Below are 21,653 nucleotides of genomic sequence, written 5' to 3' on the forward strand. Positions count from 1 at the left end.
AAGTCATTGTTTTCTAAGTCACAAGTAAGTTTCAAGTCTTTGCACTTAAGTCCAAAGTCCAGTCCCAATTTGTACTTCTCAAAAAAAGTCTCTTAAAACAAGTGTGACTGAACTTGATATGAAAAAAAAAAATAGTGCTGACATTGTACTTTTATATAGGACTATTAACCAATACCACAACAGAATATGTTTATGGTCTATGTTTCTTTTGTATATTCTCCTGCAACTTGACTGGATGCCATTGGATTGGTTTAAACAAAGTAAACCTGGGGAAATAAGCGTTGACTTGTTGTGAAAGAATAGCATTGATTCAGGAAATAAAGGGAAATGAATTTATTTGTGGCAGACAAGTGACTAATTTAAACAACATACCTTTTCATCTTTGGGCCTGGGGGAAGGTACCAAACATTTTCAAGTCAAAAGATCAAGTCCAAGTGAAGTCATGAGTTGTTGTTAGCATCCAAGTCACGTTGCAAATCTTTTTTTGACTTTGTCAAGTCTGAAGTCATCAAATTTGTGACTTGAATCTGACTGAGTCCAAGTCATGTGAATCAAGTCCACACCATGTTTTTTAGTGACAAATTTAATAATCCAATCATGAAAAATACTCCGAAACAAATAATCATAATTTGATTATATGCTATTCCTGTTTTTGTAAGTCCCTCAAATTTAAAACGTGTGCTTCCCAGCGTGTGAACTACAAAAAGGAGATTAAATCTCAACCACTTGTAAATTTTCATCTCCCCTAAAAGAAGAGCAAAAATGAAAAGAACATCGGTGAATCCCAGGTATCAGTACTAAAACAAACAAACAAACAAACAAAAAAAACAAATACGCACAAATCTAAGAGGAAATTTATTGGTATATTCCTTCCTGCATGAGGCCAAATATCAGTACTTTCCTGACGACAAGACAACATAAACAAGTCATTATGAAGCAAGATCAGACACCACCACTGTACAAGAGAGCTGCACTTTATTGGACACACAATCACAGCAAATTATGTACAAAAGAAGGCAGGTTCAACTGCCAACTGTCTTCTCACAGGAAAAACACACACATTTCTCACAGAATATCATGGCATCCACACTGATAAATTAGTATCTCCAGTATCAGTAGGCTTTTAAATTTATATATCATTATATTATAGATCTATTTTCTGTATTATTTTTGTTCTTATATCACACTACTCTACAAATGGGAGAATCACTCTGTGGAAAGAGTACACCATCACCGGTGACCTCTCTGGTTGGGGTGCATCCCAGCATTCTGAATCCCTCTAGACATCTAACACTCTCTGCCACAATCGTCATCTTCATAGTCACATAACATCACAGTAAGACTGAACATGCCTGTGTCACAGATACCAAAATAACATCTCATTCTTCATGTTTGTAAACCTCTAACACAGCACCTCTTTACCTTTCGCTCTTTCTCATTTTTTTGAGAAAACATGTAGACAACATTTTTTTCGACTGCACCGTGCGATTGCTTGAGACTATACATGCATTGTTTTGTATATACCTTTGTACCCATCGTCATAGTTTATTAATAAAACATCTTCTTTTGGACATAACAATTTGTTGAACTCGCTAGGAATGACTTGGCCTATTTACAAGTCAATTTTTGTTCTTCTACTTTTGATGCCAAGATTTTTGAACATCCACACATTCATGTAAAAACCTCATATACATACTATAGAATGTAGGTTCGTTATAAAAAAAGATATAATGGCAAAAGGAAGAGAGAAAACTTTTAATTCACACAATTAATTCCCTTATTGATCCATCTTGGTGGTTTTAACGACTTCTGTGGTTTAGCTTAACTGCTACTTAAAGCCACTCAGTGCAACAACTGCGACTGAGTGCACAACAAAATGTACTTCCACCTGTTGTAATGATTTAGAGCCTGTTGTCTCTTAATGCTTATGCACTGAGCATCCACGTTCACATTGCTACCACTCCTGTTCACATGCAAACATGACACAGAGGGAAATTAAAGCCATGTAACTTACTTCTGTCAAAGCAGCAAGGCTCCATATGAAGCCTTTGGGCCCACTAACTGACCTTTCACAGTAGTTACCACAATATCCGTGTTTCTGACCAACTCACTAATACAAGCTGAATCACAAATACAGGATGGGGTGAAACCAAAAATAACAGACCAAAGGTCCAGAAAACAACCCCCTAAAACAAAAAGATAGTAGCAAAATAAGCCCCTAAGCACAGGCACTGGTCCAGCCTCTGGCACCTCAATAGTGACCCTTCACATAAGGAGGCAAAGGTGCAGACGAGCTGGACGAGCATTTTCAGGGACAAGCTTTTAAAAAAAATCAAAATTACATAAAATCTAACTCAGTGAAGAAAACCCTAGAATTTAAAAATGAACTTCAGCATATATTACAGAGGCTAACTGTTATCTATACAGATATTTTTAAACAAATATAAAAATGTTCTGCGTATGAATAAATAATCTCAGTGTGAAATGTAATATCTCTCTCAATGAATTAAAAAAGAAAAATCTGTACAAAATGGTCACTAATATATAAAACTGAAGAGATGATGACATTTTACAGTATATAATTTACTCTAGGCCTATATATATATCACACTTTTCTTCACAATTATAATATCATACACAAACATCTCACTTAGATATATTTATATATGTATATTTCTCCTATGTTTGATTTCAAGTTTGCATGAGTTTTTCTGATTGCCAGTGGCATCCACTGTAAGTGTCTGCAACATGCCCTCTAAGCCTCCGGCCATGTTGAAATCACAGCCCACTAACACTTGTCTTGAGGGAAAAAAAAAAAAAAAAAAAAAAAAAAAAAAAAAATCATTCCAGAGAGCACTGTCACGCAATTCTGGGAGGTTTCATCTCCGACTTTACTTGGGGAAAGCAGCCAAGCGTGAATACTTCCTCCCCAGCGCTCACCAGACGCAAATGCAGCAAACTTAACTCGGAGAGTTATGGATTTGAGTGTGGAACAGCATGAGTAAGTGAATTTCTTTCATTTGACTTCACTCAATATGAAACCCAGGGCTTGAACCTGCCTGGCGAAGCCACAGAGCACCCAGGGTGAGGCGTAATTCGCTGTGCTGTGAGCTTGCAGTTTCACATTGTTAGAACTCGGGGAGTGTTTAGTCAAATGCCACCGCTGCAACCTGACACACTCTGCGTTTCAAGTGCTGTTTTCTCTTTTTCTTTCTTTCTTTTTTTGAAAAAATAAATAAATAAAATAAAAATGGGAACAAGCCAATTCTTGCAGCCTCTTCTTTGGGTAAAAGTGGTATTCTGTCATTGCTGCTGATCTAATACTGTAATACAAGATCAACTGGGGATTTCTGGTAAGAACAAAGTCTTAGAGGCACTGGGAAAAACATGGTAACAAGTCCTTGCAGACAAACAGGCAGGAGTTTCACAAAGGCAAAGAGCACTGCCTTGGCAAAATTGCAAGAGTGCTAATACATATTGCACACACTGTTAACTTGCCTATCAAACTTTGTCCTAGGATTACCTCAAACTGAGTGGTTTTTATTTCACAGACGCCCCGCACCAAAGACAAAGCAAAGTGAGAGGGGCAGGGAAAGAACAGCCGCTTAATGGCTCTCTGACTGTCAGACCCTTCCTCTCATCTCTTTGGGTCTTTTATATCACAAGCGCTCTCGATAGAGACAAGGCAAGTCAAAGCTGGCCTTATTAAAGAAGCCTTCAAACACATGTCCCCAAACTAATCCCCTCTCCTCAAGCTGCCTACTCTTTGACATGATCCCCTTTTGCACATTTTAATCTCAATGCCACAAAGAATCGATTTCACACGGTCATTCTTGTGAACCACTGAAATAAAAAATAAAAAATCACTTTGTCTATGACTGTCCGTTCAACCTCATCACCTCCCCAGTGGGCAGCCTTAAGGCAATAACACAGGACAGGGAGCTTTAGAATGGTTCCTTGTGCAGGGTTTACACTTAGGGAGTCACTGACAGGCCTTTGATGTGCTTTAAATAGTGATAAACTACTGTCACTGAGGCACACCAAAGGCCTAACATTCATAAATGTTTCAACATGCAGGTAATAAAACCAAATGAGGCAACGGTAATATTGGTAATCTAATGTATGGTATTTTAAATATGCAGGGATGTTTTTTTTCCTTCCTTTAAGGAACATTTATAGCTTTGTGCTTGTTATAATTAACTGGATTCACAAGGTCAAAATTCGAGGAAAGTGTCAGGCATTTGAGAGGAAACTGTGCTTGCTTTTTATTTTTATATTCTCAGGCCCTTGGAGGGTCAAGCTGTATTTGAAGTCTCTAAATATGTGCTGATTAACTCTCTTTATCTTTCAAACACTACTCAAGAGTTGAAACAGTGTCATAGATGTTGAAGTGCGATCACTTCACTGCAGTGAAAGATACATTCTGTTCTAAGAAGGCATTCCATTTTACAATAAGACCTGCAAATTTAGCTGAAAACTTTGGAAGCTGCTTCCCATCAGAGTAACTTTGAAGTTCAAAAGAAACAAGTGTCTCCAAAAGAAGCCACTTCATCCGTCACTCTGTAGATCAGATTCCTTAAAGGGTGAAATTGTGTTCTGGTCGATGTGGCATACTTTACCAAAGTGCTCGATATCAATGGTGCAACAGATGTGACTTAAAACCTTAATCATCACACAAGATTTGCTGAAACAAACAACTAGTAGAGTCTGTGCTTCTGCGAACAGCTTGGCTTTACAAGTGCAGACTGTGTGACAAAATGTGTGTGTTAATCATCACTGTGTGTGCGCTTGAGTCTTTGGGAAGGTTTGTGATGTCAGGTGCCAAAATGCCAGAGCAACCTGTAAGATGCTACTGCGGAAACATCCTGATTGTCATAATTAACTAGTTAATACACATATACAGAAATTCAACATGTCTGTACAATTCACTAGTTGCATTCCTTTCTCCTGTTTGTGTAACTGTACCTCCTGGTTCTATTTTAAATGTGCTGTTAGGACTTCTCCCTACAATGTGCTTTTGTGAATACACTGTCTTTTTCAAATCAAAGATTTTCCCATAATTGTTTCTAATTTTCAATGCAAGGATTTCTTTCTGCAGGGATACATATTAGTATTCAGTGTGACATGAAATCAAAGTCAGACAGTGGAATGTATGCTTGCAACAAAGCAGATCAGATCACATCAGGTCAGAGATCAGGGCATGAGGACAATCATGTAAACTCTTTACACAGTGTGTACAAACGGAGGGGAAAATATAGCACCAGTTCAGAGTTTAAAACACAGGTGATGCAAGAAAAGCCACAAATGCCCTTTTAACACAAAACAGCTTGAAACCACAATCATCACCTTGATCTACTTTTGATTTTTTTCTGAGCACATTCTGCCAGGTGATGTGAGAGCAATATTATCCTGAACACACACGACTACTGGACTCACTTGGTGATTATTGCAGTTCTATTTTCTATGATAAAAGTCACAGTCTAGAAATGTTGTCTATTCCACTAACAACCCTAGTGAGTGAGGGTTTATATGAGACTGCTACTGTCAGTAAATCCATCCAGACCACATCAGCTTACAGCAGGCAGCTGGTAGGAGGGGAGGCCCATTTGTGCGCTCTCTTTCTGGCAGACTGGCAGTATGACTGTGTGGGAGAACTGCAGAGGAACTATGGAACCAGATCAGAGTAGGAAACTTGTCCAAGAAGAAGATTGTGACTGCTTTTACAGTACGATAGTTCTTGCCATGGAAATTTGAAGACTCTGCATACTGGAGTGATGCCAAAATTAGAGAGGAAAAAGAAGAGGAAGAAAAAGCGAAAAAGTCCTGAAATAAAATATGACACTAAAAAAAATCCACAATGCAGTTGTTTTCTCGTCATGGTTCATAATGTGATGGTGCTTGAATTCTCCCGTGTCCTCCTCCTCTTCATCACTGAGTGCTGCCAGGGGCGAGGTCCTTATTCACATGCTCATTGCCATCCTCCTTGCAGCTGTTGAGGCTGGAGCTACAACCGCTGGGCTTGAGAACCGCAGAAGGGGGGTTAAGGGAGCTCAGAGGGGTTGGGGAGGAGGGAGACAGGGAAGGAGTTGGGGTGGTGGGTGAGGCAGAAGAGGAGGGGGAGGTAGCATTGGGAGTAGAGGGGGTGGACAGGCTGCTGGGCAGAGGCAAGGAGGAGGCTCGCTGCTCACGTAGAAGGCGGCGATGTCGGAGGGTGGAGGAGAGGAGCAGGGCCTCAGTGCTCAGACCGGAGGCAGACAGGCTTGCCAGCAGGGCCTTTGCTTGGCTGGAGGAGGCTGTCAGGGAGGGCATTGCCCCCTCCTGGGGGTACTTCCTTAGGCCAGGGGCAAATGCTGCTGCAGGAGAGGGCACTCGGCCTGAGAAAATTCCCGTTTTGATACCAGAGAGGTATGGCTCAATACTGCCACTGGTGCTGTTGGTCCCCGAGGCCTTCAGGTAGAGCGGGGACACAGAAGAGGGGGGAAGGGGGAATGGAGGTTTTCAAGGATCAAAGGGAAAATCATGAAAAATTAAAAGTCTTAAAATTGGCTGGGCACTGTCCCCTGCAGCACCTTCCCTTACCATTTCAGTCAAACATGCCTGGCGTGCATGCATGCTTGTGCACACACACACACACACACACACACACACACACACACACACACACACACACACACACACACACACACACTCTTACACACATCCACAACTGCACACAGATTGGGGTCCAGTGTAGATTTTGGATTAAACACTGGAGATTTGAAAAGGCTGACAAAGTAAAGGGGGTGGATGGATGTGTGTAGCTCTCTAATCAAGTGAACAGGAGGAGAAGGAAGCCCAAGAGGCTGGACATGGACAGGTGCTGCTCACTGCTGCAGGGTCACAGGTACAGTAGGTGGGCAGGCCGGGGGTTGCAGGGTGGCACAGGTTCACACAGGGTGGTGGGGTGGGTGAGGTTTGCCGCAGGAACAAGTGTCAGAAGAGGTGGAGGGGTGGGGGGTGAAGGAAAGGTGAAAACAGAACAAGAGACAAACACAGGAGATCATTATTCAGGTTGGTATCAGCATGTGTGGTGCAAGCCATGAGACAGGCTGCTCTCTACACATGATGACCAAACCACTAATAAACACACCTTTTGTCATATGGTGCAACACTGAGTGACAATGCAAATTACACCGGTGTTGACCACCTTTATTTTGACACTTGTTTTAATGATTATACTCATTAAAAAATGCAAAATAACCTGATGGACAAGCGGCATCACATGTTCAGTCCCTTTGTGTAATAGTGGAATGAGTCAGTAGATGGCACTGTTCCAACAGTATCTAACTCGTGGGGTAACACGTTTGTCACAACATGTATTTGTCTCTCTTTTGCAGGTGGAGCCAAGGTGAATGCATCTGACAGAAACAGTTTGTAAGTTTTATCTGCAGGGTGCAAAACAAGCAGAATACACCAGATTGGTGTCAGGGCTGAGATAAGAGTGAGAAAGGAACTCTTTTACATTTTTGTGGAGGTTTTATTTACGCTTTTCATAAGAAGCAACAGTAGGAGAGGTTCTGCAGTGACTCTAAAAGTTTTAAAAGGTGTTGGTTTAGGGATTATGGGGAGTAGTTCTGTGTGAAAGGAGAGCAGGTGTGCTGGTCTAGACTGTGCTGCTGGGAGGCTTTCACCTGCTCTGTTGCAGTTCCAGAGCCTGTGCTGCCAACCGTCCCCAGAGAGCGGGGCTGTTCCTTCTGCTTGAGGAACTCCTCTCAAGCCTGGCCGACACATTTATTCTGGTCTGTGAGTGCAGCAGAGTAGTCGCCCTTCATCTCACGCACATGTTCGCCTGCCAAACGACACCCTCCCAGGATAGGTCTTCACAACCCCCACCTCGTGCCCAGCACCTTTAACTACCCTGTTTTACCGCCAGCAGTAATAAGAGACCAAATGGGAAATGGAAATAGGGTTTTGCGGCGTGAAAGTGATTCACATTGTCATGCCCTCCTTGATCTATGCCAAAGCAAACGGGTAGAAATTGTGGCTTTGAACTGTCTGTTCTTATCCAGCACATTGATTCGAAGGATCCTCATGCCTGGAATGCTCTAATACCTCTGAGTAAAGCTTTAGTGAGCAGGCGGCGCGAGCAGAGTGGCACAGAGCACCATCAGAGAGGCTCTGTTAATTTTAACACCCGCAATTAACACGTATACAGGTAACATCAGAGCCTAAACTTACAAAAGAACCTGATGCTTTGCAAAAAACTTGAGCATTAAAGCTGATGTTGGTAACTTTTATAAAAACAACCTCATCATATTTGCTGAAACTGTCACTGCATCCACACATAAGTATATTAGACAGATGAGCTGTGAAAAAACCCATGTTCCTCTGCCTCCTCGTACTGCTTCTAATGGCATTACCGCATGTGAATAAAAACAGCCAATCAGAGCCAAGGAGTCTCTGAAACAGCTGTCAGTCATGTCAATCACTGCATGTGCACTGGCGGTCAAACTGTCAACCTAGGCAACCTGATGCCTATTACTCACATCACATGTTTTCAGAAAAATATTTTAGTGCACAGTTTAGCTGTAAAATGAGACAGTTTGTGACCATGTTGCAAACAGTTGAGTGAAGCACCGCCCACCAGCTGGAGCAAACTTTCCTTGCATGAAAGAAAGAAAAAGCATGAACATAGCAGTTGTGGCAGCTGCTTGCCATCCCCTGTGGCTGGCTTGTCAAGGGTGGGGTATTGCAACACAGCGGTTATCGCAACAGCCCTAGAAGAAACACCATTTTTTTCAAAGACTATCTGTCTCATGTAATACTGTTTAGATGGAGTGACAGTGTCAGCAAATATGACAAAAAGTTATTTTTTATAAAAGTTACCAACTGTAGCTTTAATGGCACTTTTGTTGCTCCAGTGATAAAGTCTATTTGGAACACATTATTTGCATGTCCAGGAGGTTAGCAAGAGATAAGCCCTGAAATCTGATTCACCAGGCCAGGTGCTAAAGCTTACACTGCTATCCCAAAAATCCAAATTATAATTAGCTGAATGGCACAATGTTCATTCAACCAGCAAATTTATCTTGATGAAAAAAAAACCCAACCCTAACTTGAAATTGGCAAAGCTAAACGCGGGACCCTCATGAAACCAAAAAATGATGCCAGTGCATCTTGTTTTAGCTGATTACAGATGGTACACAGTGATGTCTTAAAATGTTTAACTGTCCCTCCAGCTGGCTTTCATGACATGTTAATGTGTACCAGCTGCCTTTTATTTGAACTGGTGGGAAATGTTATTGTGTGGATAATGCCACTGATGCTAAAGGTATTTATATATTTAGATCTATTCATATATTAGCTGGGGGGTGGGACCACTACTACCACTACTACCACTCTAAAGTGGTGTGCTCATTCCTTGAGTTCAAAATGCCCTAGAAATGTCAGTAATCATTCGGCCAGAGGAAACAAAAGAGAACACACCACTGGAAACTTGAAGTAGGGTAAAAGTTTGGGGTCATGTTTTGGGAATTCTGTCCAGGAAAGGTTCCAGAGAAGAAGCATTTTTACCTTAATCTGCGGGCCAAGGAGAGAGGTCACCCATGGTGGGCACGTCTAATTGTCAGAACAACAACATCAGTCAAAGTGTGATCAGCAGGTGAGTTTGAGGGAGAAATGAGGGTGAGGTGAAACACTGTGGTGGCTTATTTCATCATTTTTTGGTTACAACTAAGGCATAATACTGTATGTGGATCCTAGAAAAATAGATGCTGAAGACTGTGACTGTGACACATTCTGCACAAACACATTCTTCAAAAATAACCTGTTTACTTTTTAGTCGTAAAAAAAAAGCAGCAGAGTGCTCATATTTTTTAGCTGCCATAATTAAGATTTCTCTTCAAAAAGATCGGGAGCACAATGTCACTGATGGGTTAAAAAAACACCAGGTGAAGTGAACAGAGTCTGCAGAAGTTCTTAATTAGCTCTTATAAGATGTATGCATATGAGCCAGCCGGCTTGATAATTTGATGAGATGAGCTGCAGATAATCAGCGCGTTTTCCAGCATAGTCCGTGCTCAGCTGTTTCATTATACTGAATTTAAATGTTTTAGAAGACAGATTTTGCTCCATCCTTCTGTAAGCTAAATTGTCGGGATCTGTGCTATTTTCTGGGTTTGACATTAAAGGCAATGGGAATCTGACCGAGAGGAGCAATTTCAAAAGCAACAGCTTGTGGAAACCAACAACACAAGGCTACATTCAGAGCATCTTGCTTCATTAAGGTTTAAAAAGGTTGCTAAAATATTTGTGTTGGCAGTTTCAACCAGGACTCATGGTACGGTACTGTACATGGCACTGCATGGTTAAGATGGAGTTCACACTTCAAGATTATGGAACCAGTGTTAATAAATAAAGACATTATAAAATAATCATAAAAAATTATATGAAATATTTAAATCAACCTAATCTTAATAATTCAAGAAATAATTAAAATTCAACTCATTATTATGTGATGTTATTTCATCATTCATTTTCATAACATCAGAATTTTACTGTATCCCATCATCATTTTTATTTGAATAGACATTTTAATTTTACTTTTTCAAAAGGCTGATTTGATTTAAAATGGCATTTTTCCCCCAACACTTTTTTTATGACTTTATACTGTCACTTTTTGTTACAGTGGTGTTGTCGCTGCCCTTTCACCTTTCAGCCAGTGACCTTAATTCAGAATTACTTTGACACTGTTGCCGCTCTGGCTAACAGGAGCTAACTGGCTAAAACTTGCCGGTTTAACATTTCATAATAATGACTTTCATTTTAATCATTTTTTTCATTTATGTGTTTTACACAATTTATTTGTGTGATTATTTATTTTATAATCATTGATTTGTTTAATATTTAACACTTTGGGGAGCCATGCACATTTAGATCTTTTTAAAGAAGTATTTCACTGCTGTAAAAATGGTCTTTTCTTAAAACCTTCTATAGAGTAGATGCAAATATTTTTGAAAATAGTGCTACATGCACAGAGAAAACCAAAGTAAAAAACTGTGGCATTTTCTTTTGTTGAAGAGGTAGAAAACCTACAATTACGAGAATGCACTGCATTGCACCGGGCCAATAATTGCTACCACTGGTGGCTGATGCAATGCAAGCTCTTCAGTTTTTACACAGGACACAATATGGCAGCCAGCTAGCAATAAATTATCTTAAGGTACAGTTAACAGTGGGTTAAAATATATTTTTGGAAACATTAGAGGCAACAAATAGACAACACAGCAGTCTGCTTTTTCAGCCTCCATTTTGATAATTCAGGAAACAGTATGGTGCCCACTTCCTATTCACAAAATTCTTGTATTATAGCCAAACAGTGCACTATATGTTTCTGAAGTCACTTTAGGTGAGAAATAGGCAATACAGTAACATAATCTTGGATTATATGTGATCAGCACAGCCTTGTCTTACTGTTTGATCTGATTCTGGATCTCTCAATCTGCTTATACAGTGTCTGTGGTGGCAAGTATACGTAAATGCAGAAGTATGATCTGTAGTTGGAGCAATAGCCCTAGAGCCAGCAGATTTGAGCTGAGAGATGAGCAGGGAGATCTAAGCGCTGGTAGGATGGAGGGAAGTTTACCACAGTTCATTTACACATACTACCCACACTGTTATGATACAAATGTCGCAAAATCGGCAAAGTATCTTTTTAAGTAGCAGTAATGAGCCTAGTACTGTACGACCCAAGCAGCGACCTCAGAGACTAAGAAATGGAGCCAATATGGAAGTGCCAAAAACTGCAATTTATCAAAAGGCCACTTGAGGCTGGCTCCAAAACAGAGTAAATCCCCATAGACTCCCATGTTAAAATACCCAACTTTACAGCATAAATAAGCATTTTGACAGCCTGGTACAAAAAACAGTCTTGGTCTCTATAGCTAATTTCAACATTCACGACAACTGTACAGGGGTGAATATTTATATAACTCAGCCGTTTACATTTTATTAAGACCCAAATTTACGCATATTTATGTGTTATGCCACTTGCAAGGTGACTTCTGGCTCCAAAATACCAAGATGGCGACGGGCAAAGTGCTGAACTCAAGGCTTCAAAAAGGCAGTCCACAAACCAATGGGTGTCATCATGGTAGCTTTGTTCATTATTTTTACAGCCTATGGTACGACCACACTAGATGGCAGGTTCATACTAAGAATCCTCTACTTTCTTAACGAATGGCCTGACTATTCTTGTTTTTGTATAACAAATCAAAACAAACTTCTACCTACTTGTGCACTGACTGACCACTTGACCTTTCAACTACTCACTGCATCTCATACTTCATAATGCCACAACAGCAGTTGTTGTGAAAGCTGCCACAGCTGACTGTTTATTCTCTTGGTTAAAGTCAGCTGGTTCTTTTGTTTCTTTTTGTTATTCGTCATGCAGTTGTGGTATGTTGCCACCCTAAACGGCTTGGCACCAACTTCCCACGCTGACAATTAGCTTTGAGTGCCCACTGTCCCTCTGAGGATAGCGCTTTCACACATACAGCTTCTTTAACAATGGCTGTTTTGAACAGTTTGTGGACAAAGAGAGTGCGCCATGAGTGTCATAATGAAATAATGGGACTAATTTTGCTTTCATTAGACAGGGGTAGGAATCCGCTCTGCTTCCAAATCACAGAGAACGAGAGAGACTGATGGGGAAAAGAGTAAAAAGGAGAAACGGGCAGCGTGTGTAAATTGCAGAGTACAGAGAGCGGAAAAAGGAAAGAGACATAGAGAAGAGGAAATGTGAAAGACTTAATGGTGGGGAAAGAGAGTTGTCCTCTTCATATTGAATAATCCGTGATTGCCAGTGACTCAAGGGGCGATTATTACATGGCACTGCAGAGATTCCTCCCAATCTTCTCTCAGTCTGAGCCGACCAAAGCTTCATTACGTCCCCATCTCTCCAATCTCTCCCTCTCTGCCTAACACATTCACTTCTCTGCAATCTTCAAGACTGAATTTGTGTCTGAATGCTCTGTCAAATTCTTTGGGGTATGGAGGTTTAGGTTCACTTCACTGCTCCTGTTATTTTTCAAATTACATTGACATTAAGCTTTTTTTCCCCTGTGCACAGGAGTGGTGCAAAAATCTCGTCTTGGCTTTACTGGACTGACATGCTTCAACAGTTCAATTTCCTTGCCTCCAGAGGCCATCAGGCATCCTTATGTCCAGTCCTTTACCTTATTTTATAGCACCAAAATGCTGGCAAATTAAAAGCAGTAAAAAAAGGTGTTGAGCCAGCTATCAGGCAAATGTATAACCACGTATGTATGGAAAGAGGTTTCCGCAGGGAGTTTTCAAGTTTCTGATATCAAACTTCAGTCATTTTAAGTTTTTAATGCACATTACATTTAAAAATAATAGGCTTCAGACTTCAACAATATATTTTTGTCTGTCTATGTGACCAAGCTGATTTCTCAATCAACACAAACAGGTTAAGTTTTACATGTTCTCATACCAATAGGACAAAATTCAAGACTTACACAAGTCTATTTTGATAATATGTAATGCTAAGAAAATGAGTTTTATAACTTTTTAATTGGTTTAGATACTAAACTTAGAGACAGCTCAAGATTATCAGACATAAAAACACAGTTTGTAGATTTAAGCACTAATCCTCTGCCACTGTCACCTGTCTGACACACAATTCTCTGCGGGACAAAAAGCCTGCAGAGGACACTTTGATATATTTTGACAAACTCGTGATAATGAGACTGCCACAACAATGTGACTTTGGCATCAAAGAATTTATGATCATTAGCTAAACTGGATTTAAATTCAATTAATTATGGCCACAGTGTTTCAAAAAAAAAAAAAAAAAGAAAGAAAGAAATATCTTACACTATACACATTTTGTGGAATGTAAGCTGAGGAGTGAAGCATGGTGGGGACACGCAGTAGTTTTGTGGGGCAAGGAGAGGATGAAGTGGAGGTAAAAAGTGAGGGTAAAGGTTAATACTTGATCTAGTCTGAAAAATACAGAGGGGCTGCATGGCTATTCTGGAGACTCTGACCCCCTTTACACCTTGCATTAATATACATTTGGGGTGATCTGATTGCAATCAAATAGTGCTAGACCACATGAAAGTACTGGTGTAACTGCACTGAGCAAAGATTGTGATCTGACTGGTCAAACCAACCCTGGGGTGGTCAGGGACGCATTGTGACCACACTGAACACAGGTGTAAATGCAATGGCATTTTCAGTCCACATAAAACAACTACATGGGCAGAAATACATAACTGCACACAACTGTTCGAAGCCAGTGAGGTAGCAGCAGCTCTCTCACCTGATGCCAAAGCTACGGGGCATACAGTGGTCTCTCTTTCATCTGATGCTAACACTACTAATACTACGTCTCCCTCAGCTGTAATGCATTCCTGTCAGTCACTGTCTTAACAATCATGGAGGCCTGTTTCAGCCCCATCGACGTTGCTGTTCATCCTGACTGACTCTGACATATATAACAAAGACAACTATAGACCAGCAAATTTTTTTTAAAATATTTGTTTCAGGGGGTGACCTCTAGCTCACCTGGTAGAGTGTGTGCCCCATATACTGTAGGCTGAGTCCTTTGCAGTGGTCTGGGTTTGATACCAACCTGTGACTCTTGCTGCATGTCATCCCCCCACTCTCCCCCAATTCTGGTCAATCTCTAGCTGCACATAATAAAAACGTTAATAAAAGCCCCCCAAAAGATCTTTAAAAATATGTATATTTGTTTTTAATTCTACAACAATATTGTCTCTGAATGCAGCCAATATCCTGATGTGCACCCTATGTAATTGTATTTTTTTTTTTAATGAAAAATTCTGATCATAATAGTTGTTGACAGGACTGCATGGTTCTTTGAGCTGGACAGAACGATCGGATGTCATTGTTAATGCTGGAGACATATAATGTAATGCAACAACACCTAATCCTTGGGAAACATCGGCTCCTCTGTTTAAGAAATTAAATCTGCTGTCAATTTTTATATTAACATACATCAAACAAATATTTTTATGTATAAATGTATGCTTCAAAAGCACAGCTTACAAGATGTATTCAACAACCTTCTACTAATGAACTCTGATGTACATTCATATCCAACAGGAGAAGCAGAAGATATTTATCTTTCCTATTACCGCACATCACTTGGGCAATATGCTTTGAAATATGGAGGACCATTACTCTGGAACAATAGTCCTCACTTCATTAAACCTGTCCATCCTTACTCTCATTTAAATCTAATATAAAAAAAACACCTGTGCCATAGTTAATGTATTAGTTATGTTCATGTGTTATGCGTATGTGTCTGTTTCATTTATGATGATTATATCTTCTTGTTTTGTCTGTTATATTCTAACGTATAAGTGAGAAAATTATTTGTCATAGAATACATTTGAAATTCTAGAGGGGAGGTTTTCATCATAAGACCCTTTGGTGTTTCTTACCTATCTTGCACAATCCCTGACATGTTTATTTTTATATACTTTTTTTTTTAAAACATATCTTGTGTACCAATAAAATTCAAATTCAAAATTAGGTTAAATGATACCTGGATACAAGACATATTTTAATGCAAGATGTAAAGGGCATCTTTGTCAGCTTGCAGAGGTTCAGTGTGAAGGCGCCATCACCTTTATAAAAAAATCAGGTTTCTATATCAAGAAGGTCATCAAAGTTGCCTGTATATGTGAAAAAAAACTCCCATCTTACTTGATTTATAGCAGACACAGATCATTGCCTCTTTTGCCCCAGTTTCAGACAGAGGACATAGTAAAAATGCAACATCTTTTTTATAATGATGATCATTTTCACTTTTATGATTTTTATACTCCACTTCCGTGCAAGCCTTTTTTTTTTTTTTTTTTTTTATTCCTGAAAAACGGTTATGGCCTTCACTGTCACCCCTGCAAAAGGCAGCCAATACAGAGAATGTCCAGAAAATACCGTTCAGTCCGTCTGCACAGGCAGCCAGATCAAGTGTGCATTTGGCCTTGACAACAGCTAAATATAAGATAATACCTGGTTCAGGCCCTGGCTCTTCAGGAAGTCCTCTCTTCTGCCACTTTTAGTCTTGTCTGTGCTGTTCTGCTGCAGGTGCTTCAGTTTGGAGGCAGCTGAGGAGTGGAGGACTTTACCGGCGCTTGTACCATTCCCTCCCTGAAAGGAGAAGAGAGGAGAGGTGTGTGAAGCGCACCTTAGACACACATAACATGGTCATACATTTAATTTCTCCTCTTCAGTGCCTTAGTTTACGCATCACATCAGATGCACATCAACTTCATACAGAAGTTGATTCCAACAAGCAAGTCTGTCTCCTGAGAGACCAATGAGGTTTTTAAGATCAGAGCTTGTTGCTGATACAACTGAACAATCTACTTCAGAGTTTCACCATCTATCAGTAGAAAAATGACAAAGAGAAGAATATAGAAACACAAGATCAAAACTGACGATGCGTAGCCTAGCCTCACCGCAGGATCCACGAGACAGTGTGCTTAATGATCTTTCCCGCTGAGTTACTCTGTCGACTGTCTAATACGCACAAAAACAAATACACACTCTGGCAAATTTCCATCCAACTGTGCCTCTTGTGCACACAGAGACATTAGCTGAAAGGAGTAGCGTTGAATATCTTTAATCTTTTTCTGCTACAATAATTCAAGGCAAAGAAACCTGCCTTTCTTTCCTTCGAGCCCATTCTTCTCTTGATGTGAAGCTGAATTTTGAAATGCAGACATAAAATATACAGTATATTTAGTGGTTTATTTAATGTGCTAATTAAAACTGAACTGTAATGGGGCTTGAAAGGAGATCGCTTGTCAGTATGAATTTGGTGACTACGCAAGCAAATGTGGACAAGAGTAGGAAGAAGGGTCATGTAGAAATGATGAACGTGGTTGAAGTTGGAGTGATGAAATAATGTGTGGAGACACTGTAATCCTCTGCCATGCCTATGGGAATGCTCCCTGGCTCGACATCACAGGGCTGAAACTCACCATGACAGTGCGACTGTCAGTTATTGCAGCCCTGCCCTGAGTGGGAGGCTACATTCAGAGCAACAGGGAATACTATGCGAGCTGTCAAGACACCTCACTGAAGTGGCAGCTGACACAGAGACGCAATAAGTCTTTTGATTATCCCTAATCTTTTGTTGTGTTACGGTCAACTGGAGGTGAGGTGAAAGAAGGCTACTCGCAATGTCTCGTAATAGTTCAACAAGTGGTCATTAGATGTTAACAAGAAGTGTATTAGAAGTGATATTTGGCTTCAGTATAAGAGATGGATTTCTATCCTCATGAAGGTTCCTGAGTAGTGGGATTAATAACAAAGTTGCGCACAATTTTATTTACTATGTTTTCAGCCTGGCTTTTCGATCAATATTTATTTTTATTTTTTTAAGTATCTTTGATATTTTTCAACCTTGACCCTATTTTCCTATGTTTTTCTGTCTAAGGGATTAATGAGAACAACCGTTTTTGAAACTGGTCCAGCACTGAACAGCAGAACAGGCTGCAATGTAACCACTCAGGGGATATGCACCCACAATGTACTGTACATCCACTGAAAGTGTTTGGTTTTGCAACTGACCTGTTGTCAGGTTATCGTTCTAAGTGTCTGAAAAAACCTACAAAGATAGACCTTTTTGTTATCCCTTGTTTCATCCTAAACAGCCCCAAAATGACTATTGTCAAAGCCACTAGTCTCCTTTTAAAGCCAGCATATTAACTGGGTGAGTTATGGGTTTATTTTGACCAAAGCAAAGTTGATGATTGTTGGAACTAGTGTCACAATACTTTAATTTCTAACTTTAATACAATACCTGCAAAAATATCAGTGGTCTGTACCTTTTTCAGTATCATAGGGAAAAACTGACATTTTGGGCATAAAATTAAATTTTTTTTTATTAAAAAATGAGTATTACAAGTAACATGTTCCAAATCCTCTGCGACTATTACACATTCAAAATGCAATAAAGTGCAAGTAAAAAACAAAACTGTGTTGCAAGAGCCTATATGCAACCGGAATGAGTAAGACAACAAGAAGACAGCTCTGTGAGTGAGAGGAGGTGGGGCTATGGGCTATGGTTTTGTGTGCCAACTTACTGTTGGAGAGAAAATAGAGAAAGAAAGTAGTAGGCTGTTGATAATATCGATTGAGAATTGATATGTATTGATAAATCCATATTTTTGACAACACTACTTGGCACAGTGGTAAGATGAACTAAGACGGTTTTTGTGAGTTTTTGTTTGTGTCAACTCAGAATGTAGTGTGTACGTAGTGTATCTTTACGAAGATAAAATAACTATTTAAATAGTTTGGTGATAGCGATTTTGAGGCTGTTTCTGGTTAAACAAAAAGAATCATACTCTAACAAAAAGGTGTATCTCTACTGCCCAATAGTTGTATTTCTTTTAAATGTGGATTTTAAAACACTGTCAAAGACTCTCGCCCTTAGAGTAGAGCAGTGTTTGCCCTCCTTGATTTCTCCAGATCAAAGGGGATTTGTCAAGAGTAGACGTGGCCTCTTAAATTTAGGAAGGCTTTTTAATATAATTCATACTCCATCATCCCCAGTGCCTGAGATTGCTTTATCGCTTGATGCTGAAAAAGCTTTTGATTGGGAGATGTGAAACTACTTGTATTACACTCTTGATAAATTTGGCCTGGCTCAAAGATTTATTTCATGGATAAAATTCCTACAGCTCATCCATGGCACGTGTCAGAACAAATACTTTGCATGTCCCCTATTATCCACTTTTATCGTGGAACCAGACAGAGATGCCCCCTCTCCCCTCTCCTATCAATTTCATATATTTTACCATTAGAAATTAAGCTGTGAACACATAACAAGGTCAGGGGAATCCAACAGAAAAGCCAAGAACAGAAAGTGTCACTTTATGCAGATGACCTTTTACTTTACATTTCTGACTCTATAAGCTCACTTCCAACTGCATTTACCATCTTTCAAAACTTTGGCAGTATTTTAGACTATAAATTAAATACATGCATACATACATAAGAGCAAACTACTTGCTATTAACTCCAAAGCCAGGGAGATTTCAAAATGGGAAATGAAAGTTGACGGTGCACAAGTGCCCCAAGTGGTTACATTGCAGCCCACTGCTGCTGGCTACAGCACTCTTGCTCCAGGTTGAAAAATACTGAAGTTGCCCTTTAAATCATATTTTTACCTGAAATGACCCACATTGTATTCTGTCTGTGTTCTGTGAAACACAATCACAAAGTAACTTTTGGTGTGTGCAATAATGATGTGACACAGTACATAGAAATACCTTTAGGCTTGTTTAAAAAAAAAAAAAAAGATTAGCTGATGTGCCTTGACACAATATTATTTTGTTTAAAACTGTTTCTGAGGAAACGAGAGTTGAATTTCAGACAAAAGAAAGATAAGAGGATAGAGCCGACAAGTCGAGAAAAAAAGAAGAGGAAATTTAAGATATATGCATTGACTATGCATTTGTTTTTATTGCCTGTTTAGTGTAACAAAAGGAGAAATTGGCTAGCTTTACAGACAGAAAACAGATGCCAGGACAGATCGATAAAGAAACAATTAACAGCTTTGAGCTCAGTAGGATAGCTGCTCCAGCACTAATCACAGAACAGACAAGTAGGGAGGAAGTCTGTTGTCTGTCCCCTATTACATATTTTCAATTTCAAATACAGTTAGATGCTGATTTAGTCAGGGAGCAGACATCAGAAGCCTGAAAATTAAGTTTCAACAGTCACCCATAGAGAAGCAGTGAAGAGAGAATATAGAGCACACTGCTTCAGAGCAGGAATCTGCACAGCAGGTGTAAGCAATGAACCTGGATCGATGCTGGGCTGAAAGAGGATGGCTTGGGTGGGACCGGAGGCTTCTTTGTCTCTGTGGTTAGACTGCCCATCACCTGCACAGGTTTGCTTTTGGTGGCTGTCTCAGTGTAGAGCTGCTGTGATGGATGGCCACTGATCTCTATCAATGTGTTCTCCAGCTCACGAATAGTCTCCTCCAAGCTGTCCAGCCTCCTGTAGGTGCTGAGTCGGATACCTTCTCTGCGTTTCCTCTGGATTTCGTTGGATAGTCTGTCCGCAGAGCTAGGTGATCCGCTGGACTTCTGAGTAATGTTTACTGATGTCTGCTGTACCTCAGGAATCTTAATTTCAGTGTTGTGTTGAAGTGTCAACACTCTGTCCCCTGTCTCTATCCCTCTCCTCAGAGCATCCATCAGAGAACTCTGCTGGCCCAAGTGGAGGGAGGAGGACTTTATTCTGGGTTTGGGCACCAGCTTGGATGACTCCAAAAGGGAATACAGCAGCCTGTAGGCATCCCTGACTGTATTTAATTCTCTGAGGAGCACTAGTAGAGGCCGTCCACTCAGCTGGACCTCAGGGACTTCATTAGTCTGTGGTGAGATGGTCAGAGTCTGCAGAGCTTCTCCTATAGTCCTGCTGAGCTCCTGGACCTCAATGGGAGACACTACCCTCACCTCCAGCTCTGTCAACAGCAGGGCAACTTCCGGTTTTGACTCCATGTCCTCCTTAAAACTACGCTGCTCTTGCTCTTGCTGAATAGGGCTTTCAAATAAATCCCTTTCTTTTAAAGTTTGAGTCTGGTAGACGGTGTGATGACCAGTCCAATCTTGTGACGGACTCTCTTTTCGAGGGTAATTTACTGAATCTCTGACAGGATCCTCTGAGGCAGTGGGTGAAGCTGGCAAACACTCTGTCAACACGATGTGGGGAACAGGAGACAAGCACCTTCCCTATAAATGAGGAAAGCACTTGAGGTTTAAATTTTAACACAATGAACTGGTTATAGCTTCAGCACAATCCAACAACTTGTGTGAGATCACTGTAGACTCAGAAAACCAAAAGAAAGAAATGAGTTAGCAGTTTCAACAACCTGTATGTTATGTATGTCTAGAAAACTTCCTCTTAAAATAAGTATCGGTATGTGAACGTGTGTGCTCCTAACATGTGCATCTGATGTGCTGTCTGTGTAGTCTGTTCCATGAAGCTCCCTCTCAAGTCTAAAGCAGTCCAGTAACGTCCCCATCAGACAGAACATTTTGTAACATGCAAAACACACGTGCACAGTAATGCTTTTTTGTTTAGGCCTGCTTCTTTTTCTAATTTTGTTTTTTAATACTTAGGCAACTACCCAATCAGATGTCCTTAGCATAAAGGCTATTTTGCTGTGAAGCAAACAATCTGCATAGAAAAACAAACCAAAAAAAAAACAAGTGGAGGGCACCTATTCTTGCTCTCATTGAGGGTGAGAGAGAAATATGAGTGACAGAAATATGAGCGGGTACATGAATCTTTCGGAAAGAGGAGAAGTCACATGGAGAACCACCAGCTGGTCCGGCAGCTTCACAGGGATGATGGTTGGTTGAAGGCTTATTTTAGGATAAGTCTGGAACAGTTTGACAATGTGCTGTCAATCGTCAGGCCTAATCACAGTTGAGAAAACATCAGAAAGTAGCAGAGACTACGGTTTTTTCAGATATGTCTTGCAGCTCGCGTAGGACAATGCTGAAAGTGAGCTTAAGTTAGCTTAACAAAAATCTTATATGGTGCCCTGCTAACTTGTTGCTATCGCCACCACAGGATGCTCAACTCTCAATTCA

At 40.3% G+C, this 21,653-nt stretch overlaps 2 protein-coding genes across 4 annotated transcripts in view; both read right to left on the bottom strand.

Moving 5' to 3' along the window:
- Nucleotides 1-2,817: 2,817 nt before the first annotated feature.
- Nucleotides 2,818-6,498, bottom strand: LOC125879567 (uncharacterized; the record flags this gene model as incomplete). The annotated part of the gene is made up of 1 exon (XM_049561516.1): nucleotides 2,818-6,498. A coding segment is annotated over one exon (570 nt), but the record flags the coding sequence as incomplete, so codon positions are not given.
- The window catches only part of LOC125879231 (SRC kinase signaling inhibitor 1-like), a 136,852-nt gene continuing 121,695 nt past the window's right edge, over nucleotides 6,497-21,653 (bottom strand). For 2 of the 3 annotated variants that reach the window (XM_049560967.1, XM_049560966.1), the window contains 3 exons: nucleotides 19,851-20,786; nucleotides 16,045-16,182; nucleotides 6,497-6,869 (listed from right to left, as the gene is read on the bottom strand). In XM_049560967.1, coding sequence (XP_049416924.1) covers nucleotides 6,864-6,869; nucleotides 16,045-16,182; nucleotides 19,851-20,786 — 1,080 coding nt within the window. In that variant the 3' untranslated portion in view covers nucleotides 6,497-6,863. The remainder of the gene's footprint in view (nucleotides 6,870-16,044; nucleotides 16,183-19,850; nucleotides 20,787-21,653) is intronic. The other variant, XM_049560968.1, reaches the window with a different exon arrangement.

This window comes from Epinephelus fuscoguttatus, linkage group LG19 (genome assembly GCF_011397635.1).
Source record: "Epinephelus fuscoguttatus linkage group LG19, E.fuscoguttatus.final_Chr_v1".
Lineage (NCBI taxonomy): Eukaryota > Metazoa > Chordata > Actinopteri > Perciformes > Serranidae > Epinephelus > Epinephelus fuscoguttatus.